At 44.4% G+C, this 22,271-nt stretch overlaps 1 protein-coding gene across 9 annotated transcripts in view; it reads left to right on the top strand.

Moving 5' to 3' along the window:
- The window catches only part of KALRN (kalirin RhoGEF kinase), a 642,459-nt gene that overhangs the window by 334,710 nt on the left and 285,478 nt on the right, over positions 1-22,271 (top strand). For 7 of the 9 annotated variants that reach the window (XM_057306496.1, XM_048214817.2, XM_044382637.3 and 4 more), the window contains exons 12-14: positions 5,558-5,766; positions 9,088-9,262; positions 21,828-22,023. In XM_057306496.1, the coding sequence (XP_057162479.1) occupies positions 5,558-5,766; positions 9,088-9,262; positions 21,828-22,023 (580 nt within the window). The remainder of the gene's footprint in view (positions 1-5,557; positions 5,767-9,087; positions 9,263-21,827; positions 22,024-22,271) is intronic. The other 2 variants (XM_057306498.1, XM_057306497.1) reach the window with 1 other exon arrangement.

Raw genomic sequence — 22,271 nt, 5'->3', positions numbered from 1 at the left:
GGTGCTTGTTTAAGAAATAAAGCTGGTAGTCGATGCCAAAGAAAAAACGATCTCTTCAAAATGAGGGAAGGGTGGTTCACCCTGTGGAGATCGTGTCTGTTAGACATCATAGGGCAGTCGATTGCCTCAGCACCCTGCTGCCACAGCTGTGACGGTGGAACAGCCCATCAGCAGGGGAAAGCGGTAGAGTAGAATACCCACCTCTTTCCCTAACCGCTCATCCAAAAGCCTCATTAGTTCTACAGACTTCCTAGTGTCTCCCTTCCTTGTCCCTCCTTGCCCGCCTTTTTCCATTGCCTCTTTCTCTGCAGGCAGGATGGGCTCCATGGGCTGGCCCCTGCTGAACTCCCTGGTTCACTCTTAGGACCAGCTTTATGTAGTGCATTCAAAGGCTCCTTCAGCTTTACCCCTGCTAATGTTCTTCTCAAATTAGGTCCTTTGTTTGGATACAGGTATTCGGGGCCACAACCACGTGTGTTCTCTGAGAGGAAGAACACATAAAGCCATCTAAGTGTGTCTGTCGACATGGACCAAGTAATCACTGCCAACCAAAGAGCAGAGCCCTGAAGGAATGGGTCACGGTACAGATGTGTTTGACCAAGAAGAGCATCTGGAAATGGCTCAAACATGAGAGTCATTCTGGAGGCAGTGGATTGAAGGAAAAGATGCAGTGCTAATGTGTTAGACTCTCCATACGCAGAGGATAAGAAGGATTACCCTAGGGGAGAGACCCCCCAAATGGAGAACAATAGGAAAAAAACACGTGGTTGCTGCTACCAGTTACCTCACACACTCCATGATTTTATCTAGTTTTGACAGTTGTTGCTTGTGGTAGCTTGAGGGGAGAGACCATTTTGACTGGGTCTCACTGGCTGCCTGATAATTAGTAAATTAGTAATAGAAGTGGCTCTCTGATGTGGATTCTTTTCCAAGCAATCTAGGCATGCTCTTCAGGGGTAAGTCAGACGGACACATACACAGAAGGAAACCCACAGGACATTCAGATAGGAAAATTTCAGCCTAAGAAATGGAATCTTGATCCTTACTCATAGTTTAGGGACACTAATGTTCCTTTCTGTACACTTTACGTATGCCTCGGAGGGCCTTATTCAAAAAGGTGCATTATGAGCTTGCAATTTAAATGTGCTGCCACTAGGAGGTGACTGTGTGCATGTGGCCTGTGGGATTGCAGGTGGCTCACAACTCAAGCTTTCTAGGTTGTAAATAGTGTCTTAACTTGGTATCACAATTATCCTCCCAAGTGGTGCTACAGTTTCTGGACTTTGGATGTCTCAGTGTCTAAGCTGTGACTGCAGTGTTTCAGTTTAGAGAGTCATGTCTTTGTTACCCTCTTCTTGACATCAGCCTTTGACGAGAAACCATAGCAAGTCAGAGCTGGAAGGGATTTTAGAGACAAGCTGGAGAGCCCACACATACATGTGCACACACACGCACACACTGGCCAGTTTAAATATGAAGTAGTTGAAATGAAGTAGGTTTTCCTTGCTCAAGGAGTAGCCAGACAGGGGCAGAATCAAGAATTATCGCCAGTAAATTTCAATTCCATTCAAGAGCTCCTTTCCTTCTGCTTGTCTTTGTAACAGAAGGAAAAATAGAGAAAGATGTCACTAACCCTTTGCCTTTGGTGCTATAGTCCCCTTCCCTATGTCCAAGCCAAATTCTCTTTAATCACTCACAATTTCATTGAACATTTTATCCTCTTGAAGGTAGACCAGTGCTTCCTTTTCTTACCAGCCTGCTAACCACTGGGCTGCTAAGCACTGGGCTGAGCTGCATGGAGTATTGTCCTTCATCATTTATCGCTTGGCTGATTTTCCTTAGCAGTAAGTAGGTTTTGACTCTGCTTTAGACAAGAGTTTGTTTATAATATAGTAGAATATGTGAACAGAAATGTGAAAAATTGGGGCGCCTGGGTGGCTCAGTCATTAAGCGTCTGCCTTCAGCTCAGGGCATGATCCCAGGGTCCTAGGATTGAGCCCCACATCGGGCTCCCTGCTCTGCTGGGAGCCTGCTTCTTCCTCTCCCACTCCCCCTGCTTGTGCTCCCTCTCTTGCTGGCTGTCTCTCTCTCTGTCAAATAAATAAATAAAATCTTGAAAAAAAAAAAAAAGAAATGTGAGAAATCAGTTTCAGTTCATTAACAAAGACTATTTGGGGGGAGGATACATTTTTCTAATGATATTGACTTCAGAGGTCAGAGTGTATCCTCAGATGTCCCTAGTCTGTCCCTAGTCCCTTTGTTTATAACACTGATATTTCATTTTATCTGGCAATTCCTGTGGTCCATTTCTTTGCCCCTGCTATTTAGCTGCATGACCATCAGGAGGAGGGAGAGCCATGAGGCATGGTGGATTTCCTCAGAAAAAATGATGCTTTCTTCCTTAGACCTACACCAGGGGTGTTCAAGTTTTATTGAGAATAAGGGAATGGGGCGCCTGGGTGTCTCAGTTGGTTAAGTGTCCAACTCTTGATCTCAGCTCAGGTTTTGATCTCAGGGTCATGAGTTCAAGCCCCACATTGGGCTCTGCTGGGAGCTGGGTGTGGAACAACAACAAAAAAGGACCTTTAAGCTATGAAGCCATTAAAATAGCTTAAGGATGGTACTGAGAACAAAATTATCTTAAATCAAATAAAATTCTCAATATCCCTATAAGCCTCTTTTCTATTTCTCATTCCTATAACAGCAAGCACCAGCCTTACCCTGATCAGTCTTCTGTCTCAGTGCCTGTTCTCCCTCAAGACATCAAGTTTCTTTTCCTTCTCTTGCATAACTTGCTTCGTGTCTGCAGTTTTTGTCTCTCTCTTCACATCCTCTTTTCCCTTCCTTTCATTTTCCTTTCTTTTCCTTTCCTTCTTCCTTTCCTTTCCTCTCTTCTTCTCTCTCCTCTCCTTTCCTTCCTTCTTTCTTTCCTTTAGAAATATCTAGACTTTCCAGTCCCTAGGCTTTCCTTAGACATCCTGGGACAAAGCAGCAAAAACAGCAAAAAGAGGCCCAGCTCAACCTGGCAGCCTGAAGGACCAAATCCAATGTTGATCTTTTACTAATTCCAAACTGAGGAAGTACTTCAAACTTTCCTGCTGCCTTCTAGTGGGAACTGCAAGTGGCTTGCATCAACAGTATCTTTTAAATATATTATCTAGTATGTCCTATATGCTAAGCACTATTTCTAAATGATATATATAGATACAAATATCTATATTGATAGATATAGATACAGCTCACTTATTTGTGTATATGTACACACAGACACACACACACGTATGTATCAACTTACTAGTAGTATTTATAACTCTGTGGGGGTAAACACTATTATTATCCCAACCTTACTGACAAGGAAAACCAAGGTGCCGAGAGTGTAGGTTATATGCCCAAGGTTGTCTAGCTGATACGTGGTAGAACCTGGGGCTTGAAACTCTTAACCGCTATGTGCTATTGCCTCTCTGTACAACAATTTTTCAGAGAACCCATTATCTTTTACCCAAGGACTTCAGCACCTGTAAAACATGGTTTTTCTCTCTAGACAAAATGGCATCATGAAATAACGTGAAGCAACAGCGACCAATATCCTGAACTCCCTGGTTTCAAACCAATTTGAAATAAATACATTCATAATATGTAGGAGTATGTATTCCATCTTCTATGGTCTGGAAAACTTGTTTTGTGTTTTTTTTAAAGATTTTATTTATTTATTTGTCAGAGAGAGAAAGAGAGAGAGAGAAAGCAGTGGGAGCAGCAGATAGAGGGAGAAGTGGACTCTTCGCTGAGCAGGGAGCCCAATGCGGGGCTTGATCCCAGAACGCTGGGATCATGACCTGAGCTGAAGGCAGACACTTAACTGACTGAGCCACCCAGGCGCCCCTTATTTTGTGTTTTAACAACAAAAAAAGGTTTTTTGTAAAGGAAATAAACTGAATTACAACTAGATCGTAAGCTGCTAAATGACAAGAACACTGAATAATAATAATTTGTATTCCTTATAGCAATCATCACAATGCCAAGGACTTATTAATAATTTTATGTTTACTTAAAGCATTAATAATAAGTAAGTAATTTAATTCCCATAATCTTTGATGAGCAGAGCAGATCTTATACCCATTTTGTAGATTAGGAAACTGAGGCTCAGAGAGTTTCTCACCTGTCCAAGAAGGACATTGTTTATATCCCTCCTTACATGCTGCCTCTAGGGCTTGTTAATCTTGTTAACTCAACCTCTTCTGCCATATCTGGAGCCTCTCCTACCTAAAGAACAAAGAATAACTTGTCTGAAATATGAAGACTGTTTTTGTCTCTATTGTTGCTTTTCTTATCCCTAATTACAAAGGCCATATCCTAATTTATTTACCTAATTTATTTACCTAATTATTTACCTAATTTAATTAATTATGAAATAATATTCCTGAAGTGGATGTTTATCCATGTTTTTAACGTAGAAGATTGCAGGAATGTTAAAACCAGAAGGTAATTAACCTTTATTTTACTTAATGCTTTCTTTAACCTGTTTTACACATGAAGTCATAGAGAGCCAAGGGTGGAGTGATTTACTCAAAGTCATCACTAGTTAAAAGAATAGGGGCCAAAATCCACGTCTGATTCTGTCTATCCATTTTCTCTCTGTACTGTGTTGTTGTTGTTGTTGTGTTTTTCCTGGTAGGCCCTGAACTTATCTTTCTGGCTAGCCAAGTGAAGTTTCCTTATTTCTAAGCAAGCATCAAACTCTTCTTTCCCTTCATCATTTTATGGGCATGCTCAATATGAGTATTACAAGTAGAGCCCTGTGGCAGACCACTGGATACCTAGTTTCAGTATGAGGGAGAGCTATCATTACATGAGTTTGCAGTAATTCAGTCCAGCTCCTCATCATTTCCAGTGCTTATTCTGTTCAAAACATTATACTTAGCTCTTTTAAAGTTGCCTGACCCATAATATCACCCTGACTGCATTTCAGTGCCTTGAATATCATGGGGGAAAAGGCTCATACTTACATTGAAATTAAGATAAGCTACATTCTTAACATTCAACCTTCTAACCAACCTAGCAGCCCTGAAAAGAACAAAATAATTTAGCATAACACATATTTTTAAAATTAATCTTCATTTGGTTCTTATCAAGCATGCCATTCTTTTTTGTGTGTTTCCAAAGTCATGATTCATTTCTAGGAAACAGCATCTAGCGGCCTGGAGTGTGCAGAGCCCTCCTTTCTGAAAGATGAAATAATGTGTGTCCCTCACCAATCCTCTGTTCTTCCTGGTCTCTCCAAGACGAGTGATCCCCCTGCTCTATAATTACAAGTTTCCCTGAACCGCAGGGTAGGTAAGCCAAGGGTGGTTCTCATCCTTACGGAATGGAAACGTTGATGGCGTGAACTTAGGAGAGATGAGTAATGAATATAAACATAAGTATGCTGGCGAGAAGCACAGTCTGACATCGCACTGACTGGTGGAGGCTAGATGGGATGCCCATCTGACTTTGTTGCCCTGGCCCCTGCCCTGGCCTCTTCTGTCTGCCCTGAGTGGGGTCTCTGCTTTCTTCCCTGCAGTTGTGGACATGGATGGAAGACCTTCAGAAGGAGATGCTGGAGGACGTTTGTGCGGACTCAGTGGATGCGGTCCAGGAACTGATCAAGCAGTTCCAGCAGCAGCAGACCGCCACTCTGGATGCCACGCTCAATGTCATCAAGGAAGGCGAAGACCTTATCCAGCAGCTCAGGTCAGCGCCTCCCTCCCTGGGGGAGCCCAGCGAGGCCAGGTCAGCATGGGCAGTGCTTTCCAGTGGGAAATGCCCTCGACTAGATGTGAGATAAGTCCTGTCCTGGTCTTGGCTCAGCCACAGCCAGCTCTGTGGTCTTGTGTGAGCTTCAGTCTCTCCATCTGTCTGATAGGAAAATGCCTGTTCCATACCCAACTTGAGCTTAGAATGAAAGAGTAAATGGAAAGCTCTGATGTGTCAAACAATTATGTATTATTCATGATGCTATTCAGCAATTCATAAGTAATATAGACACAAAAATTAATAACCTTCAACAGAAAATAAATAGCATGTTCATTAAGAATTATGGCATATTTGGTTATGTGGAGAAACAGCTATTATGGAGTACTGCGTTATTTGGCTTCTGATCTCGGGCTGAACCCTGAATGCTAGAGCCCCAGTCGGCAAAAATGGTTGGCTTTGTGGGATCTAGAACTCTCTAGATCATTGTGTGTGTCACTATCCCCCTCTGCTCTCCATTACCCACATACGACCTTTCCACCAGTCCTTGCTGCCCAGAAAATACAACTCCCTCCGTATCAACCTAAACCAACATAAGAAGGAAAATCCTGTCAAAAACCTTACATTCATTTAGAATCTTCCACACCATTGCCTCCTTTCTGTTGGAATCAATATCTAGTTTCCTGTCCCTGTCAAGGGCACTGGCCCCTCAGATGAAGTGTCACGGGGCCTTGAGCAAGCCCTCAGCACCATGCCTGTGCCCAGGTGCTGTATAAATAGGACTTGATAGTGCTAATGATGTCTGCCCGCAGGGACTTGCTCTATCCTAAAATCACCGAGCACTGGGACCTCTGCCAGATCCCCGACAGAAATAATCTCATCAGCAAGTCCCAGGCCAGCCCTGGGGCCTGAGGGAATTACTTCAATTGGAGAGGGTTCCCCCCCTCCACCAGTTGTCCAATTAAACAATGGGAACTTACCTTGATATAGCCCTGGCACGTTTTTCTGTTGGAAATGAATCACGTCGATTCCAAACATGCACAGGAGATGTTTTGAGTCCTCCTGTTGCATACTAACGAGACAGCCTCTTTGCCTTCTTCCCCCAGTGCATCTTTACTAATGTATAATACACGAGTGTTGTCTGCCTATCGAGGAAACCCTAGTGTTACTGGCTTCTGAAAAAAATTCCAAATGGCAGACAGTCACTTAATCTCTCTAGCCTTCAGCTGCCACATCTGTGTAATTAAGGGGGTCACTCTAGGAGCTCTGTCAGCTCTAGAATTTTGTGATGGTTTTGTGTTTTCTCTCCATATACTCTTCATAAGCTTGGCAGGTTTTGTTCTGTGTGGGCTGGGTCTGTGGCGATGACCCCTGCTCGCACCTGCCAGCCTTGCCTGATGCCTAAGGGCTGAAGGCTATTCTGTGACGGGGGAGGCCGTGACGTGGCTGATGCCTGTTCTACAGACTCAAACGCCGTGGATTTCGGAGAGGACCCTAGCTAGCTAGCCGTGTGACCAAGAACCCCTGGCGGCCATGCACGCCCTCACTAGCCTGACTCTAGCCCAGCCTCCCTGCCCTGATTTCAAGACCCATCAAAGAGGAGAAGAAGCAAGCGGGGCCCAGTGGAGGTGGGTGGGATGCCTCACGCACGCCAGAGCACGCACCCTCTCTAGGCCTCTGTGACTTCTCTGGCACTCATCAGCGAAGCAACTCAGGTGGTTTTGGCATCATCTCTGTGATTCCTAGTGAGTGTGACGCTGACATAGGTACCATGCAAAATGGTCAGGAATCATTCTCTTCCTTCTGGAAGCTGATGGAAAACAGATGGAGAGGAGCAGTCATAGAGAACAGGCATACACTTCCAACAGCGAAGTCCTCAGCCAGTGCCTAATGCAGAGGGTCACGTACAGGCCTTATGCTCTGTTCCTGACTGGGGTGTCTGTGTGATGGTGGGGTCTCTGCCCAATAGGCCAGAGGACAGGGTGGAGTTGGGAGCTCTCGGAATGACAGAAGGAGGGGCTCCTGACCATGGGCCTTATGCTCCCTTCAGAAACAGATGGCGTGAGCTCAGGCACAGTTGCTTCTAAGACAAACACAGGCGGACAGGACTGGGGGTCAGAAAGCCTGCTGATGATTTTGCCCTTGTCCTCTGACTTCTTACGTTGTATAAGAAGCCAAGAAGCCGCAAGATAATGAATGTGCCCATTTATTGCAAGCTTTAGGGCCCTATAGAATCTAAACATCTGAACACCTGTAATTGTACTATTATAATGATCTCTTTGGAGGTCTCACCACCCCTTACTCTCTGAGCAGCTCAGTATGTTTCCTTTTGGTTCCCGTCTATGACACGTCACCTCCCCCTGCCACTTTCGTATAGACTCTCCTGCTTAGAGAATACAGGCCTCCCACCTGCCTGGCTGGGTTCCTGCTTTTAACGCCCAAATCAGAACTCATCCTCTTTGCCTCCTTGCTGTTGCCCCAGCCTCTTGTGCCCCTACCCTCTACTCTCCCCAGCTGGGCCTGGGCCCCAGTCAGCGCTTAGCACTTCTCGCGTGTCCTTTCAGGATTAACGGCCACTCACGCAGCATGTTTCTGGTCACAGAGCACATTCACGTGCACAGGCCTACTTGACAGCAAGCCACGAAGTGAGCAGGGCAGGGATTATTAAGTCCACTCGACAGGAGGCAGCTGGGGCTCCCGGTGGTGCTTGTCCAAGGCCACGGGCCCCTGTGGGTCAGAGTGAGGACTGAATCTGGGCTTGCGGCCTCTAGAGCCTGTGCTTTCCTCACCACAGCCTGGAGCCTGTGTTATAGCACGAGCCCGTAACTTTGGCAGAGCATTATAAAGCAGATGAACAATTTTGGTAGCCATGATCTCATTTTATTGAACAAGAATCCTGTGAGGTAAAGCTAGGAAGGGTGATTTTTTTCATATGCCTTTGATTTGTCTAGTCTTATGCATTGCGATCGATGTGTCTGTTCTCATGCATGTGTACATGTGTGTACTAAACCCGTGCATCATGGGCTGCATGTATGTGTGGAACCGGTCCATTTCCCTAGTGTATTCGGCTTCGGAGAGCCCTTTCCGTCCATTCCTCTGTCTGATCCCTTTCACAGTTCTGTCTGAGGACTAGGAGAGCAGCTAGTCTCAGAGCTATGGTGCTGTGAACCTCAAAGAGGATACACATATTGTTGGTTCCCCTGCTAAAGAGATAGTCCCAGGGTCACAGGAGGAGTTTGGTAAATGTCAGGAATGACCCAGTTGCTTCACATCCACCTTGCTCAGATGAGGAAGGCCCCCTGCCCCTACATCACTTTTAACATGGCAAGGCCTCTCCCCCCCACCCTGACTCTGCCACAGGGACTCGGCTGTGTCCAACAACAAGACACCCCACAGCAGCTCTATCAGCCACATCGAGTCAGTCCTGCAGCAACTGGACGACGCCCAGGTGCAGATGGAGGAGCTGTTCCACGAGCGCAAGATCAAGCTGGACATCTTCCTGCAGCTGCGCATCTTTGAGCAGTACACCATTGAGGTAGACACTGTATCCTGGTCTGCTTCCTGGTCAAGGGCACTGCATCAGGGGCTGGGGAGGGAGCATCGGGTGGTACCCTGTGGAAATTCAAGGGGATTGCGCATCAAGGATACATTTTTAGAATCAACAAATTCCCGATTCACATTCTACCTTGTTCTGTTCCCCTGTCCTTCTCACCTGCTCCACCAAGCAGAGCCTCTCTGTTTCATTCTCTGTTTGGGAACTACTTAGAAGGTTTTTGTTGGGATTATTTGAACCCTTGGTATTTTGGTTCCTGAAAGACCATGGTGTTGGCTATTTGAGTTAGTGATTGGATCCTTCACTTCAGGAGTAGGTGGGTGTTAAAATTGGAGGCCTCGTCAGCTGATGACTAGAGGCTAGAAGCTAGATGAAATCACAGAGCAGTCAGGAAGCAGGAGCCACGGAGAGCTTCGTGCTCACCAAGAAATTAAGTCTGTGCTGACGCCATCTTGGTTCCTCTCATGGACTCCTCAGTTCCTTCTGGAAAGGTCAGAATCAAATGTTCTGATATATTTATATCCCCTTTGTGATGCCTATTAATAATGTCTGCTCCACATAATATCCACCTTTTATTATTTTCTACTTTGAGACAGTAACTAAAGCCAGGCCAGTAGGGTTCCTGGGGTGTGAAGAGCATCCAACATCCAAGGCACTTTGTCCTTTTCAGGGATGGGAAAGGGTTAAATTAAAGAGGCACTATCTTCTCTTTACTTCCTACTGGTGTGGTATGAGGGAAAGCCTCACTCCACCCATCATTTTTTGTTTGTTTCGTTTTGTTTTGCTTTCCAATGGGCTCCTCACAGTTGGGGCTCCTGGGTGTCTGGGAATGATCTTCCCAACAATATCTGTGGAAGCTTCATGAAACTGGTATGGAAGGAAATGACTTTTTTTTTTTTTAAATGTTGCAATTCCCATACCCAAGTCCCAGTCCCAGAGGGGACCAGAGAACTGTCCTGGCAAAAGATGCTCTTTTCTTCAGTTCTGTGACCAACAGGGTTTATGTTGAGAATCAGAAACATAAAAGGAAAGCAGTCCTAAAGCAATCCTTCCTATCTCTGTCTTATGATCTTTCTCTTCTTATAACCACACCTCCACCTTTGCCTCCCTGGAAGCCACTGCAATTTCTTGCCGAAGACTACCTGTTCAAAAAAGGGGCATTCTGGACAGTTTCCAGAACAAGGGAAAAGATAAATCTTTAAATCTAGATCTTGATTATCCTACCAACTTGTTCTATAACTTTAGGTGTAGTTATGTGTATTTTTTACTTGATTTATTTTGAATTTATACTCAAGAGGATTTCAGGTGGCAAATAGTATTAAAACATAAGTTGTGGGGTGCCTGGCCGGCTCCGTTAGAGGTGTGCATGACTCTTGATCTCAGGGTGGTGAGTTTAGGCTCTACGTTGGGTGTAGAGATTACTTGAAATAAACACACTTTAAGAAAAATAAATGTAGACTTAAAATATATGTTGAAAGAATAATGAATATACTGGTGGAAAATTAGAGATGTTGGCAGGCAGCAGAGTGAATGTGGTGAGCTTCATAGAGCTGGGGTGATGAAGGTAACAAAGAAAGGAAAGAGGGAGTGTGAGTTGTTAATCTTCGGTACTTGGGAGTGAGGCTCACTGAAATGAACAGAGTTCCGTTTAATTGCAGTGGCCCTGGCCCCAGGCACTCCCACCATCCACTCCCACCATCCACTCCCGCCATCCCTCCTCCGCTCCACTGCGCCTGCCAAAGGTGAATGTATCCGTTGGGAAATCATGTTAGCAGGTGTGGTGATTCTGCTCTTGTAGTCTCTGTTTACTCTCCTGTCATTCCAGGTGCACATCAGAAACTGCTTAAGAGGAAGGAAACCATCTGAGGGTTTGGATGTTTTATTTCATCAGATGGCATGGTTTGGAGGTCTGGGTTGCTGGTTTAGTTGCAGAATGGGTCAGATAGCTTCACTTTGCCATGAACTGCACCCCTGACATTAGCCAGAGGAGATGGGGGGGTATCCCTAGGGTGTGTTTGCCTATAGTGATTCTGGGAAAATCCATTCCCACTCCTGAAAAACAGTCCGGAGTATATGGCAAAAGTATCCCTTAAAACAAAAAAGCAAACTATAAATCCAATACTTTAAAATTGGATCCTTTTTAAATGTTGCACCAAAGGAGCCTGTTAGTTCAATTTATAGGATTTGAATTCTTATAGCCTTCATATCGTATAAAAATTCTCTCCCCCGCCAGTAACCCCCAAACTGTACAACAACTTGAATAGTTGATACATAGTAGAGCAAAAGTGGGGGCATCGTATGAGGGTCTAATAAAATGAGGGAGATAAAAATAGTAGTTTGGTTCAGCACCCTCTGGTTTAGGCAATGACATGCAGGTTTTAGAAGGGGTCTTGTGCCCCATCTGGGGTGTGGCCCAAAGCTTGGGAAATGCTGCATTTCATCTCAGATTGAAATGGAAATCCTGCCAAACCCGTGAAAAAGTTCTGCTTCAACTCAGATTGTCAGAAGTTATTTTTGAGGGTGCTGAGATTATTTCAAATACCAGCTAGTGTTTCACTGTGAGGGGATGACGAGCAAACATTTAGAGAAGAGTCAGAGTGTGAAACCAAGGGCGGCTTCTGTGGTGATGGACATGCCGGAGCTGACATTAGCCAGGACAGGGGCTGTCACTGCAGAGCCTTCAGCTATGGTGTCCTTCCCTTGAGGAAGGCATTTGATGGACATACTCGGAATTCCTGGGGATTACTGAAAACCAGAGCAGGCCTGCACCCCTGACATCTGGGAATCTAAGCATGACTCCTTCACCGTGTCACCGATGGCTGAGATGGGCTCATTTATTTCAAAATTAAGGTAGTACAGACTCCTTTTCCTCAATAAGGATGGTGTGTATGGTGCCCACAGGATGACCTGGGGTGAGGTCATAGGGCACCCCCCACCAAGAATGAAACTTCTCCCAAATGTAGGAGGCAACTGCTCAAAAGCCAGGACTGAAGCTGCATTCCTCACATACCTTCTTAGCCTCCACAGAGACTAGATGGAATGACCCATGGTGGAATATGATGTTCTGTAAAGGGTTTCCTATAGGTTCAGCTTCCCTCCATGAAAGGCATTTTATATGAAATGGTTGTGATAGCAGAGACATTTCGCCGAATGTGAATAATGTTTACGTTGTAGTGGTAAGAATATGGGTGATATCTTTTCGAAGCTTCCATGCATTTCAAAGTTTCTGCAATTGACCAGAATGATCAGAAAGAAATTTTAAAAAAATGTTTTTAGAAGCAAGAATGGGCCAGCAGTCTTCAAACTCTTTTGATCATGCACGCTCTTAATAAAGTATTTTTGAACTTGCAACTCCCTATCTTTGCATATATTAGTTGATAAATCGTACACATGTTCTATCACTGGCTAATAATCTCAGAACTCAGCCTGCCCTCAGGGCAAAATTCAGCTTTTTCATTAGAAGTTGTGGTTCCATATTTCAGATCCCCTCTTGATCCTTTCTTTTTCTTATTTTTTTTGCCTGGTTTCTTGACAGATCTGATTAGATTATCATTGTTTCTTTACCCCACAAGGTGGCCGACAGAGAGTTCAAAGTTCTCTCGTGCTTTCATGTGTATTATTGTCCTCAAACTTCAATTTCTTTGCAGGAAACTTGATAAGCCATGTGTCTTTCTGTGAAGCTTAGTTAAAAGTAGGTAACAGATAAATCTGTTTAACTGGGTGCATGTAAAGAGCAGTAATTTGAACTATGCTGAAAGTAAGGGGACAAATGAGCCCAGTCCCCCTCTGCAGTGTGACCCCCCACCCTCCTGAAGGAGCCCTCTCCCACCCCACCGGCTGCCAGGGCTTGCAGCAAGATTCCGGTGTCAGTCTGTTAGTGAAAGTCTAGGGAAACGTTGCATCTTTTTTACTGGTTTAATCAAGTATGTGTGCATACGATATATGTGTACTACAGATGCATACTTATACAGTGAAAATTTTTGTGTTTTCAGTGGATAATCTGCCGTGGAGCTGGCACACTCACATTATGGAGTACTAGAAATGATGCCAAGAAAGATACCCTACATAGGGGACTTTATGGAAAATGGGCCACAGTTGTGGTCTGTCTTTTAAATCTTCAACTCTATAATCCCAATCAAAGTTTGTTCAATGTACCTGCGAATTAATCTGTGTAATTATTCTGAGTAAGGAATGGAACAGCCAACTATAAATCTATGGAGTTTGCATTAGGACATGTGGCTTGGGCTGAGGCTGGGGAGAGAATAGTCTTCAAGGAGGAAAATTCTGCCTTGAGGAGAGACAGCTGATTACAATTTACTGGTGGTCTCAGCTCTTCAACTGGTTGTACGCAGAGGCCTTTAGGGTCTCATATTTGAACAAGATTGCTCTGTCAGCCTTTCGCCTGATAGAAATCCAACTCAGTAAACATTTAGTGAGCACCTAATAAGAATCAACACCTGTGTTGTGCATTGAGGATACAAACAGTCCTTGCCATAGGGAGAAACAGACAAACAGAATCATGTACAATGTGATAATTGTGTGACAGAGAGAAACTCACAGTTGGATGAGAACACGGAGACAGGAATATTTAGTTTAGTCAGGCTGCCCATGGAAAGTTTCTTGATGAGATTATACCTGGAAGACAGGTAAAACTTGGTGGCCAGGATTTGGCATCCCCGGGGGATGCCACCTAGCCTTTATTGGGATATCTCCAAAGTCTAGAAGTGGGGTTTGGGGGAAAGGGGGCAGGCAAGGGAGCTCAGGATTTTATCAGTATGTTGAACCAGAATCTCCACCCTTCTGCTCTTTAGTCCTAGTTCTGCTCTCTGGAAAAAACAGAACAAACTGCTACCTCTTATATTTGGCAGCCTTAAAAATATATTTTAAAATGGTCATCATAGGCTTCTTTTCTTTTATCTGAAAAATGTTGAGATTATATAGTTATTTCTACAATCCCCTTTACTCTAAAAATTTGATGACTATTTCTCTTCATCATCAGCCCTTCTGTGTGGCGCATATCCCCCAATTTATTCTTGTCTTTCTGGATACGACATGGTTTCCAGACACCTAACTCTCCTGGTTTCCCTCTGCCGAAGGCGAGTTAGCCACGCCTTCCTACACACACCTGGGTGCAGTGTGTTCAGGGCACTGGCACTCTCTGAGTGCCCTGGAGTTAGGAGCCTTTTCAGTGGCATTATCACCTGCCTTGTCTAGGCTTGTGCTCCCTTAAAAGCCCTTGGTTGTTTTTTCAAAGTGCTTCTGGTACACTGACTTAAAAAAAAAAAAACAACTTAAATAGAAGCTTTTATATATTTTCTCTCTCAGATTGTACTGTTTTTCTTCTTGGCCCAGTTCTTCAGCCTATCAAGGTAAATTTATTATCGCTTCAATGCTTTAGCTATTTGGAATACCGGCCAGGTCAGGCAGGGTCCTGTGGTGCTTCATTGGAAGTTTTCCTCTGGTGACTCAGGGCCGTCCACCTGCACAGTCATCGTGTTGCCTGGGGATCATCTAAGGACCACATCATCTAGTCCACTTTCATAACCTCTTCTGTAGATACAACATCAGGCTCTGCAAAGCCATGCTGTGCTCCATGTTTGCAATATGCCTCAAGTCCACCAACATAGAAACTGTAACAACAAAGAAAATGAGATCTATTTGAGATCCCTCTTTGTGCATTGCTCCTAGGGATCACTGTAGCATTCTCTAAATATGCCCCAGTTCCTTTGAGAGGAAAATGCAGAATAAATTCTATAAAGTAAACCAAAGCCTACACAAAATATTAGTTTGATAGTCTCTTCCAGACTTTTGCCAATTTGATTTCAGGATCATTGTGTCGGGGTGAGGCGATAGGGGGTGGGGTCTGCTACCATCTTCTTTCTTAAAAAACAAAGCAAAACAAAAATGCTTATTCACACAGCTTTCATACTCTGGCAAGTCGCCTGTTTGGGATAAATTATCAAAGATGCCTGGTGGAAACCTTCAGATCACTGTAATGGTTGTGAGCCTAAAGTCAGGTTATATTATCAAGGTACAAATGGTGTATGCTTCTTATTTCTGTGAGGATGCTGGGTTTCAGGAGAAGGAAGTAGATATAAGCTCCAGGACTAGGTATTTAGCTTACGCAGGAGAAAAAACACCGACATTCAAGCATTGGTAAGTAGTAGAATGAGTGAACAATATATGTTGTAGGAGCTCTTCAACAAAGGGGAGATCTTTTGAAAATAGATTCCCACAGGTCTCAAACTCATTAAGAGGCAAAGATATGGACAATCAAGACCCCTTCAAGATCAGTCATGATTATACCAAAGACCTCTGTTTTGTCATGATGTTAATGAAGACAAGAATATGAAATTGTTCATAAAAATTACTCAATTATATAGATTATCTACTGGAATAGAAATTAGGTAACTAAACATTGAAACTCATCAATTACAGCATGTTGCAATATGCTCTTACATTATTTTGCCAAAAATTAGAAACAATTGAGTAAATTTCTTTATTGCCAAATCCTTCTGCTTTTCCCGAAAGTTCTTGCAATATCCCCAACAGTCTTTATATAGCTACATAAATAAATATTTTCAACTCTTTAGACAAGTTATATATATATTTCTAAAGCAGAAGGAAATGCTACATGTACCTTTAAAATAACCTATATTAGAATTCACTAATCTCAACATTTTATAAATTGATTTTATAAACAGAAAGAACTCTCAGAAAAGAAAATACTAGACTAGACAAGAAGAATAAATGACTCTGATAATTTGGTGAATTTTAGTTTCACACTGGTAACCTATATCAGTATACAAACCCATTATAGATAAAATAGCTCTTCCCATGCAACAAGACTGTCTCTTTAGCTGCAATATGTCTTTCCCTATCATCTAACACTTGTAGGTCAGTGGAGAATATTTAGCTTTCACTTTTCTCATCTTAATAAAAATAATGACATCATAAAACAGAAAGATGCTCATTTTGCAATTGACAGCCCATGTATTTCAGAGCATCTCACCACAATGAAATGCCTTGGATCCTTCCTTCCAATTATTAGCTGGAATAGGATTGTACCTTAATACACACAGTATGTGCACAAACGATTTCTCTGCAGTATGCGATGTTGTTTGATAGCATTCTACCCACAGTAGAACTTCCTTCAAAGGTGGAGTCAATCCTCTCAAACCCTGCCGCTGCTTTATCAACTAAGCCTAGGTAATGTTCTGAATACTTTGTTTTCATTTCAACAGTCTTCACAGCATCTGCACCAGGAGTAGTTTCCATCTCAAGAAACCACTTTTTTTGCTCATCCGTAAGAAGCAATCCTTCATCCATTCAGATTTTATCACGAGATGGCAGCAATTCAGTCCCATCTCAGGCTCCACTTCTAATTCTAGTTCTCTTGCTGTTTCCCCTACATCTGCACCCACTTCCTCCCCTGGAGTCTTGGATCCTCAAAGTCATCCATGAGAGTTGGAATCAACGTCTTCCAAACTCCTGTTAATGCTGTTATTTTGACCTTTTCCCATGAATCAGGAATGTTATTAATGGCACCTAGAATGGTGAATCTTTTCCAGAAAGTTCTCAATGTATTTTGTCCAGATCCAGCAGAGGAATCACTATCTGTGGCATCTATAACCCTACAAAATATATTTGTTAAATACTAACACTTGAAAGTTGAAAGTACTTCTTGATCCATGGGCTGCACAATGGATGTTTTGTTAGTAGTAGGCATGAAACAACATTAATCTCATCATATGTCTCCATCAGAACTCTTGGATGATTAGTTGCATTGCCGGTGAGCAGTGATACTTTGAAAGAAATATTTTTTTTCTGAGAAGTGGGTCTCAACAGGGAGCTTAGAATATTTTGTAAACCATGTTGTAAACAGATGTGCTGTCATCCAGGCTTTGTTGTTCCATTTATGGGGCACAGGCAGAGGAGGTTTGGCATAATTCTTAAGAGCCCTAGGATTGTCAGAATGGTCAGTGAGCACTGGCTTCAACTTCAAGTCACCAGCTGCATTCGCCCCTAACAAGAAAGTCAGCCTGTCCTTTGGGGATTTGAAGCCAGGCATTGACTTCTCTTTAGCTTCGAAAATCCTAAATTCCATCTTCTTCCAATAGAAGGCCATTTTGTCTATATTGAAAATCTGTTGCTTAGTGTAGCCACCGTCATGGATTATGTGAGCTAGGTCTTCTGGAGAACTTGCTGCAGCTTCTCCGTCAGAACGTGCTGCTTCCACTTGCACTTTCATGTTAGGGAGACGACTTCTTTCCTTAAACCTCACGAACCTACCTCTGCTAGCTTCCAACTTTTCCTCTGCAGCTTCCTCACCTCTCTCAGCCTTCCTAGAATTGAAGAGAGTTAGGGCCCTGCTCTGGAGTCGGCTGTGGCTTAAGGGAATGTTGTTGCTGGTTTGATCTTCTATCCAGACCACTCAGACTTTCTCCATAACAGCAATAAGTCTGTTATGCTTTCTTATCATTTATGTGTTTACTGGAGCAGCACTTTTAATTTCCTTCAAGAACTCTTCCTTTGCATTCACAACTTGGCTAACTGTTTGGTGCAAGAGGCCTAGCTTTTGGCCTATCTCAGCTTTAGACATGCCTTCCTCGTGAAGCTTAGTCATTTCTAGTTTTTGAGAGACGTATAGACTCTTCCTTTTGCTTGAACACGAGAGGCCATTGCAGGGTTATTAATTGGCCTGATTTCAATGTTGTTGTGTCTCAGGGATAGGGAGGCCCGAGGAGAGGGAGAGATGGGGCAATGGCTGGCTGGTGGAGCAGTCAGAACACACATATTAAGTTTGCCATCTTACATGGGTGTGGTTCATGGTGCTCCAAAACGATTACAATAGTAACATCAGAGTTCACTGATCACAGGTCACAACAACAAATACAACAATCATGACAAACTTTGTGATATTGTGAATTACCAAAGTGTGACACAGACATGGAATGAGCAAATGCTGTGGGAAAAATGGTGCCAATAGACTTGCTCAACACAGGGTTGCCACAAACCCTCAATTTGTAAAAAGAACACAACATCTGGAAGTACAATAAAGCAAAGTGCAAGAAAACGAAGTATGCCTGTACAAGGTAAATACCTTCTTCCACCCATGATCATCATCTTCATCATGATTACCAGCATCTTCAAATGATTTGGAGAAAAGGACTACATAATGAGTTTTCCAACTTCACAGGTGATAATAAAGAACTAAATAGATGGGAATAGACCATAGAAAAATGGAAGAGAGTGACGGATGAGTTTTGATTCGGGCAAGTACAGAATAAAACATTGGGAGGGGAGGGGGAACACCGAGAAAGCAGGAGGAGCCAGAGGAGAGGGCACCCTGAGAACAGAGCCCCAGGCAGCTGCTAAGCCAAGTCCCTCTGGTCAGTCAGTGCCAAGAGAATGCTGGATTCAGTGAATGTCATCTGGCAGAAAAGTCTTGGGCTTCATTTTGAAGTGAGACTTCCCACTTCCCACTGCCTCTTATCCTTTCTTTCTGTTTCACTCCTTCTCTGATTTCCCTTATGGCTATGGCTCTAGAGTACACAATTGTTAGAATAGAAATATTGCCAATATATCTCTCAAAGAGGTCATTGTATCCTAACAGTCCAATTAATTCTGGAGAGCAGGGAGATGGGAGCCGCTGGAGCCAAGAGGGGAACTGAGTGGACCGGAGCCGAGATGGACTCAATTGAGTGGAAGGAGAAAGCAAAATAGGGTGACTGAAAGCTGAATGCCCTGTGGGCAACTTGTGTTCTATCTTTCATTCATTTGGTTCAGGCCCTACTTTTTGCCCTAAACAAATTCTTTCAGGTTTCTTTTCCAAATCGAGTTAAATAGCCAAATTAGTTCCCCAGTGCAGGATTTTCTTTTCACGGTTTCTGTATGAGCAAACAAGTCCATGTCTGATATTATGAGATAAGTCAGAGAAAAACTTCTGGGTCTGGGTGTGGTCATGAAGCTCTTCACATCAGAGGGTGTACTTTGAAGGGAGAAACTGGGAGAAGAAAACAAGGGAGTTTCAGGGCTATCAGACCAGGGGAGGAGGCTGGAGAGGGCAGGAGCCAACTCTCAGGACCAGCAAGTAACCGGCTGACTGCTTTCTGTAACAGAACATGAGATGAGGCTGGAAAGTTAGGTTTGTTCATTAACAATTTCAGGTTTGAAAACAAAGGTTTTTCTCAAGAAAAAAAAAAGTACCCTTGCTGTGTGCCAGCCTTGTACCCAGAATGAAGGTAGGGAGGAAGAAGCCAATGAAAGAACATTTTTTGATGAAACAGAAGATAGAAAAGAAAATAAACTCTAGCAAATATTAGAAATACACAAATCAGACTATTTCAAGGATCGGGCATCACTGCTTGGGGGTAATGGGAAGACCAAATCAAACAGAGAGAAAAGAGAGTAGACCCCAGGAAGATGGCCTTAGGAGTCAGGCTGGTCTGCTGAGTAACTCCTTGAAAGTCTTATTCTTTGACATGACATGGGCCCTCAGCCTAATGATGTCAAGGTGGTGAGGGTGGGGGAGGGTAGGGAAGGGGAGAGGAAAGAATACAGAAACACCAGATTCAGAATGCTGGACGTATTTCACATTTGGTAGATTCAAAGTCCCAAAATACCAGATCTCTGAGGCTCACTCTTCCAACCGAAGCAGCTCAACTTTCCCCTGCTTCTCCTCACTCTCCACACTGTCCACTCCACAGACTCCCACCTTCAGACCCCTGCGGGATCTTCCTGCAGCAAATAGAACGCTGCATAGACTCAGTTTCAGGGAACCAACACAACAACTAAAATTGAAAGAAAAGACAGGTTCTTCCTTTCATGCTTGTTGTCTTAGTTTTATTCTAATCTCTTAGGTTATAGGCCAGGAAGTAGGCTAAAAAAAAAATGTATTTGGCTGTTGTGAGTTGATTATCTGATAAAGGACTTATCCAGCATTTATTAAGAACTCTTACCAATCTATGAGCCAAAGATGATTAACCTCATTTTAGAAAACTGGGCAAAAGACGTGAAAAGACACTTGACGAAAGTGGATACAAATGGCTGATGAGCATATGAAAATGTGCTCATGATGACTAGTAACTAAAACCATAATGAGCTATCACTCCGTGCCCACCAGCATGACTAAAGAGACTGATGATACCAACTGATGGCGAGGATGAAGGGCAGCTGGAACTTTCCTGTATGCCCATTGGATGTAAAATTGCTGTTGGCAGTGTGTAGCGTGCGCCTCCCATACGGCCCTGTGATCTCACTCGCAGGGAACTCTCAAGAGAAACGAAAACCTGCGGCCGCAGAAAGACTTGTATAAGAACTTTCACATCAGCCATACTCATGATTGCCAGAGCTCTTCTCTTTCTCCCCCATCGCCTGATTTCCCAGAAGGGCCCTGGTGGTCCGCTGGGGAGGTCATGTCACATGTCCGCGCTGTGTGGGGAGACTCAGCATAATGCAAATCGTTGAGCAGGGGCTCTGGGATTTGTGCCTCAGCTGCCTGGGCCATCCTGCCACTGATGCGGGGTGAGGCTTTCATTTCCTCTTCTCAGACAAGAGGAAGGTGGCAGTCCCTGTGCCATGGCCTACACAGGGCGACTGAGCGGGTATGAGCATGAGACGGCAGACCTGAAAACCATGTCAGAGCAGTTTTCTGACTCACAGCTGAGGTGCAAGTGCTCTGCTCGGTGCTGCCCAGTTCGTGTCTGGGAATGCGACCGTTGCAAAGAAAGAGTAGGATTCAGTCTCTCTGGGCGGTCCCCTCTGTGAGGGTGGGCCGGGGGGAGTCACATGAGCAACGGTGGAGAGCAGGAACCTGTTAGCAAGCTCACATGAGGGCAGGGTTTCCATTCATTACACGCTAACATCTTTAGGAGAATCATTATGCCTTTTGATAGCACATAATCTGCTTGGGATTTCTAGAGGTCTGCTACCTGCTTACATCTTTAGTCAGCGTCCAGGTGTCAGCCTTTGCAGAGAGAGAGTCCTGCACACCAGCTCTGATGTGTAACCTCGGGCCATTCACAGGCTTCTCCAGCGCTCAGTTTCTGTGTCTCGGAAAGAGTGAAGCTCAGTATTTGCTTTCCGAGGTCCTCTGCAGTGATGAGACTTTTAGAGCAGCACTTGTGGCATGGTGGACAGTCTTTGCAGTCAGAAGAAGAACTGGGCTACGTCCACAGCTGTGCCCCTCACCAGCAGGGTGAGCTCTGGGCAGATTGCATCTGACTGGGCAAAGGCCAGCTTCCTTTTCCATAAGAAGGGCCTGGCGATCTCCACCCCGCCGGCCTCTCCGGGCCATTGGGGGGCTGGAACAGGATGGAATATGCAAACACGTCATGAACTGCAACTTGTCGAGCCTTTGCTGCTGTCCCTCCGAGACTGCGCACGGAGAACGCTGTGACAGGCGTGCGTTGGTGCTGAACCGTGGTTTAGGAGCCCGACCTCTGCACAGCAGAGAGGGACCCAAGGCTGGGGTTAGTCAGTAAGGCTTCCGCCTCGCAGTCTCTCGCGGGTCTGCGAGCCGGGACTGACGGTCGTTCCCTTACAGGTGACAGCGGAGTTGGACGCCTGGAATGAGGACTTGCTCCGGCAGATGAATGACTTCAACACAGAGGATCTGACGCTGGCCGAGCAGCGACTGCAGCGCCACACGGAGCGGAAGCTAGCCATGAACAACATGACCTTCGAGGTCATCCAGCAGGGGCAGGATCTGCACCAGTACATCATGGAGGTCCAGGCCTCAGGTGGGTGAGCTCTCCCATCCTGCCTCTTCTGGCAGGGAGATGATGAACGCAAGCAGGCCAGCCTGACTCCGGCCAATACGCCCACTCTGCTCATCCACTTTATTCCCACAGACGCAGGAACAGAAGTTTTTGCCATTTTAAAGAAAAGAAAAGTGACGCATGAGAGCTGAAATAGCTTGTCCAAGATTGCCCAGTTAGGCTCTGGTAAAGAGGAGGATGGGGCCAGGGTCTCCTGGTGCTATGCAGAG

Source organism: Ursus arctos, unplaced genomic scaffold, assembly GCF_023065955.2.
Source record: "Ursus arctos isolate Adak ecotype North America unplaced genomic scaffold, UrsArc2.0 scaffold_4, whole genome shotgun sequence".
Taxonomy (NCBI): Eukaryota; Metazoa; Chordata; class Mammalia; order Carnivora; family Ursidae; genus Ursus; species Ursus arctos.
Note: the sequence above shows the minus strand (reverse complement) of the source record. Positions and strands in the feature narration are given on the sequence as shown.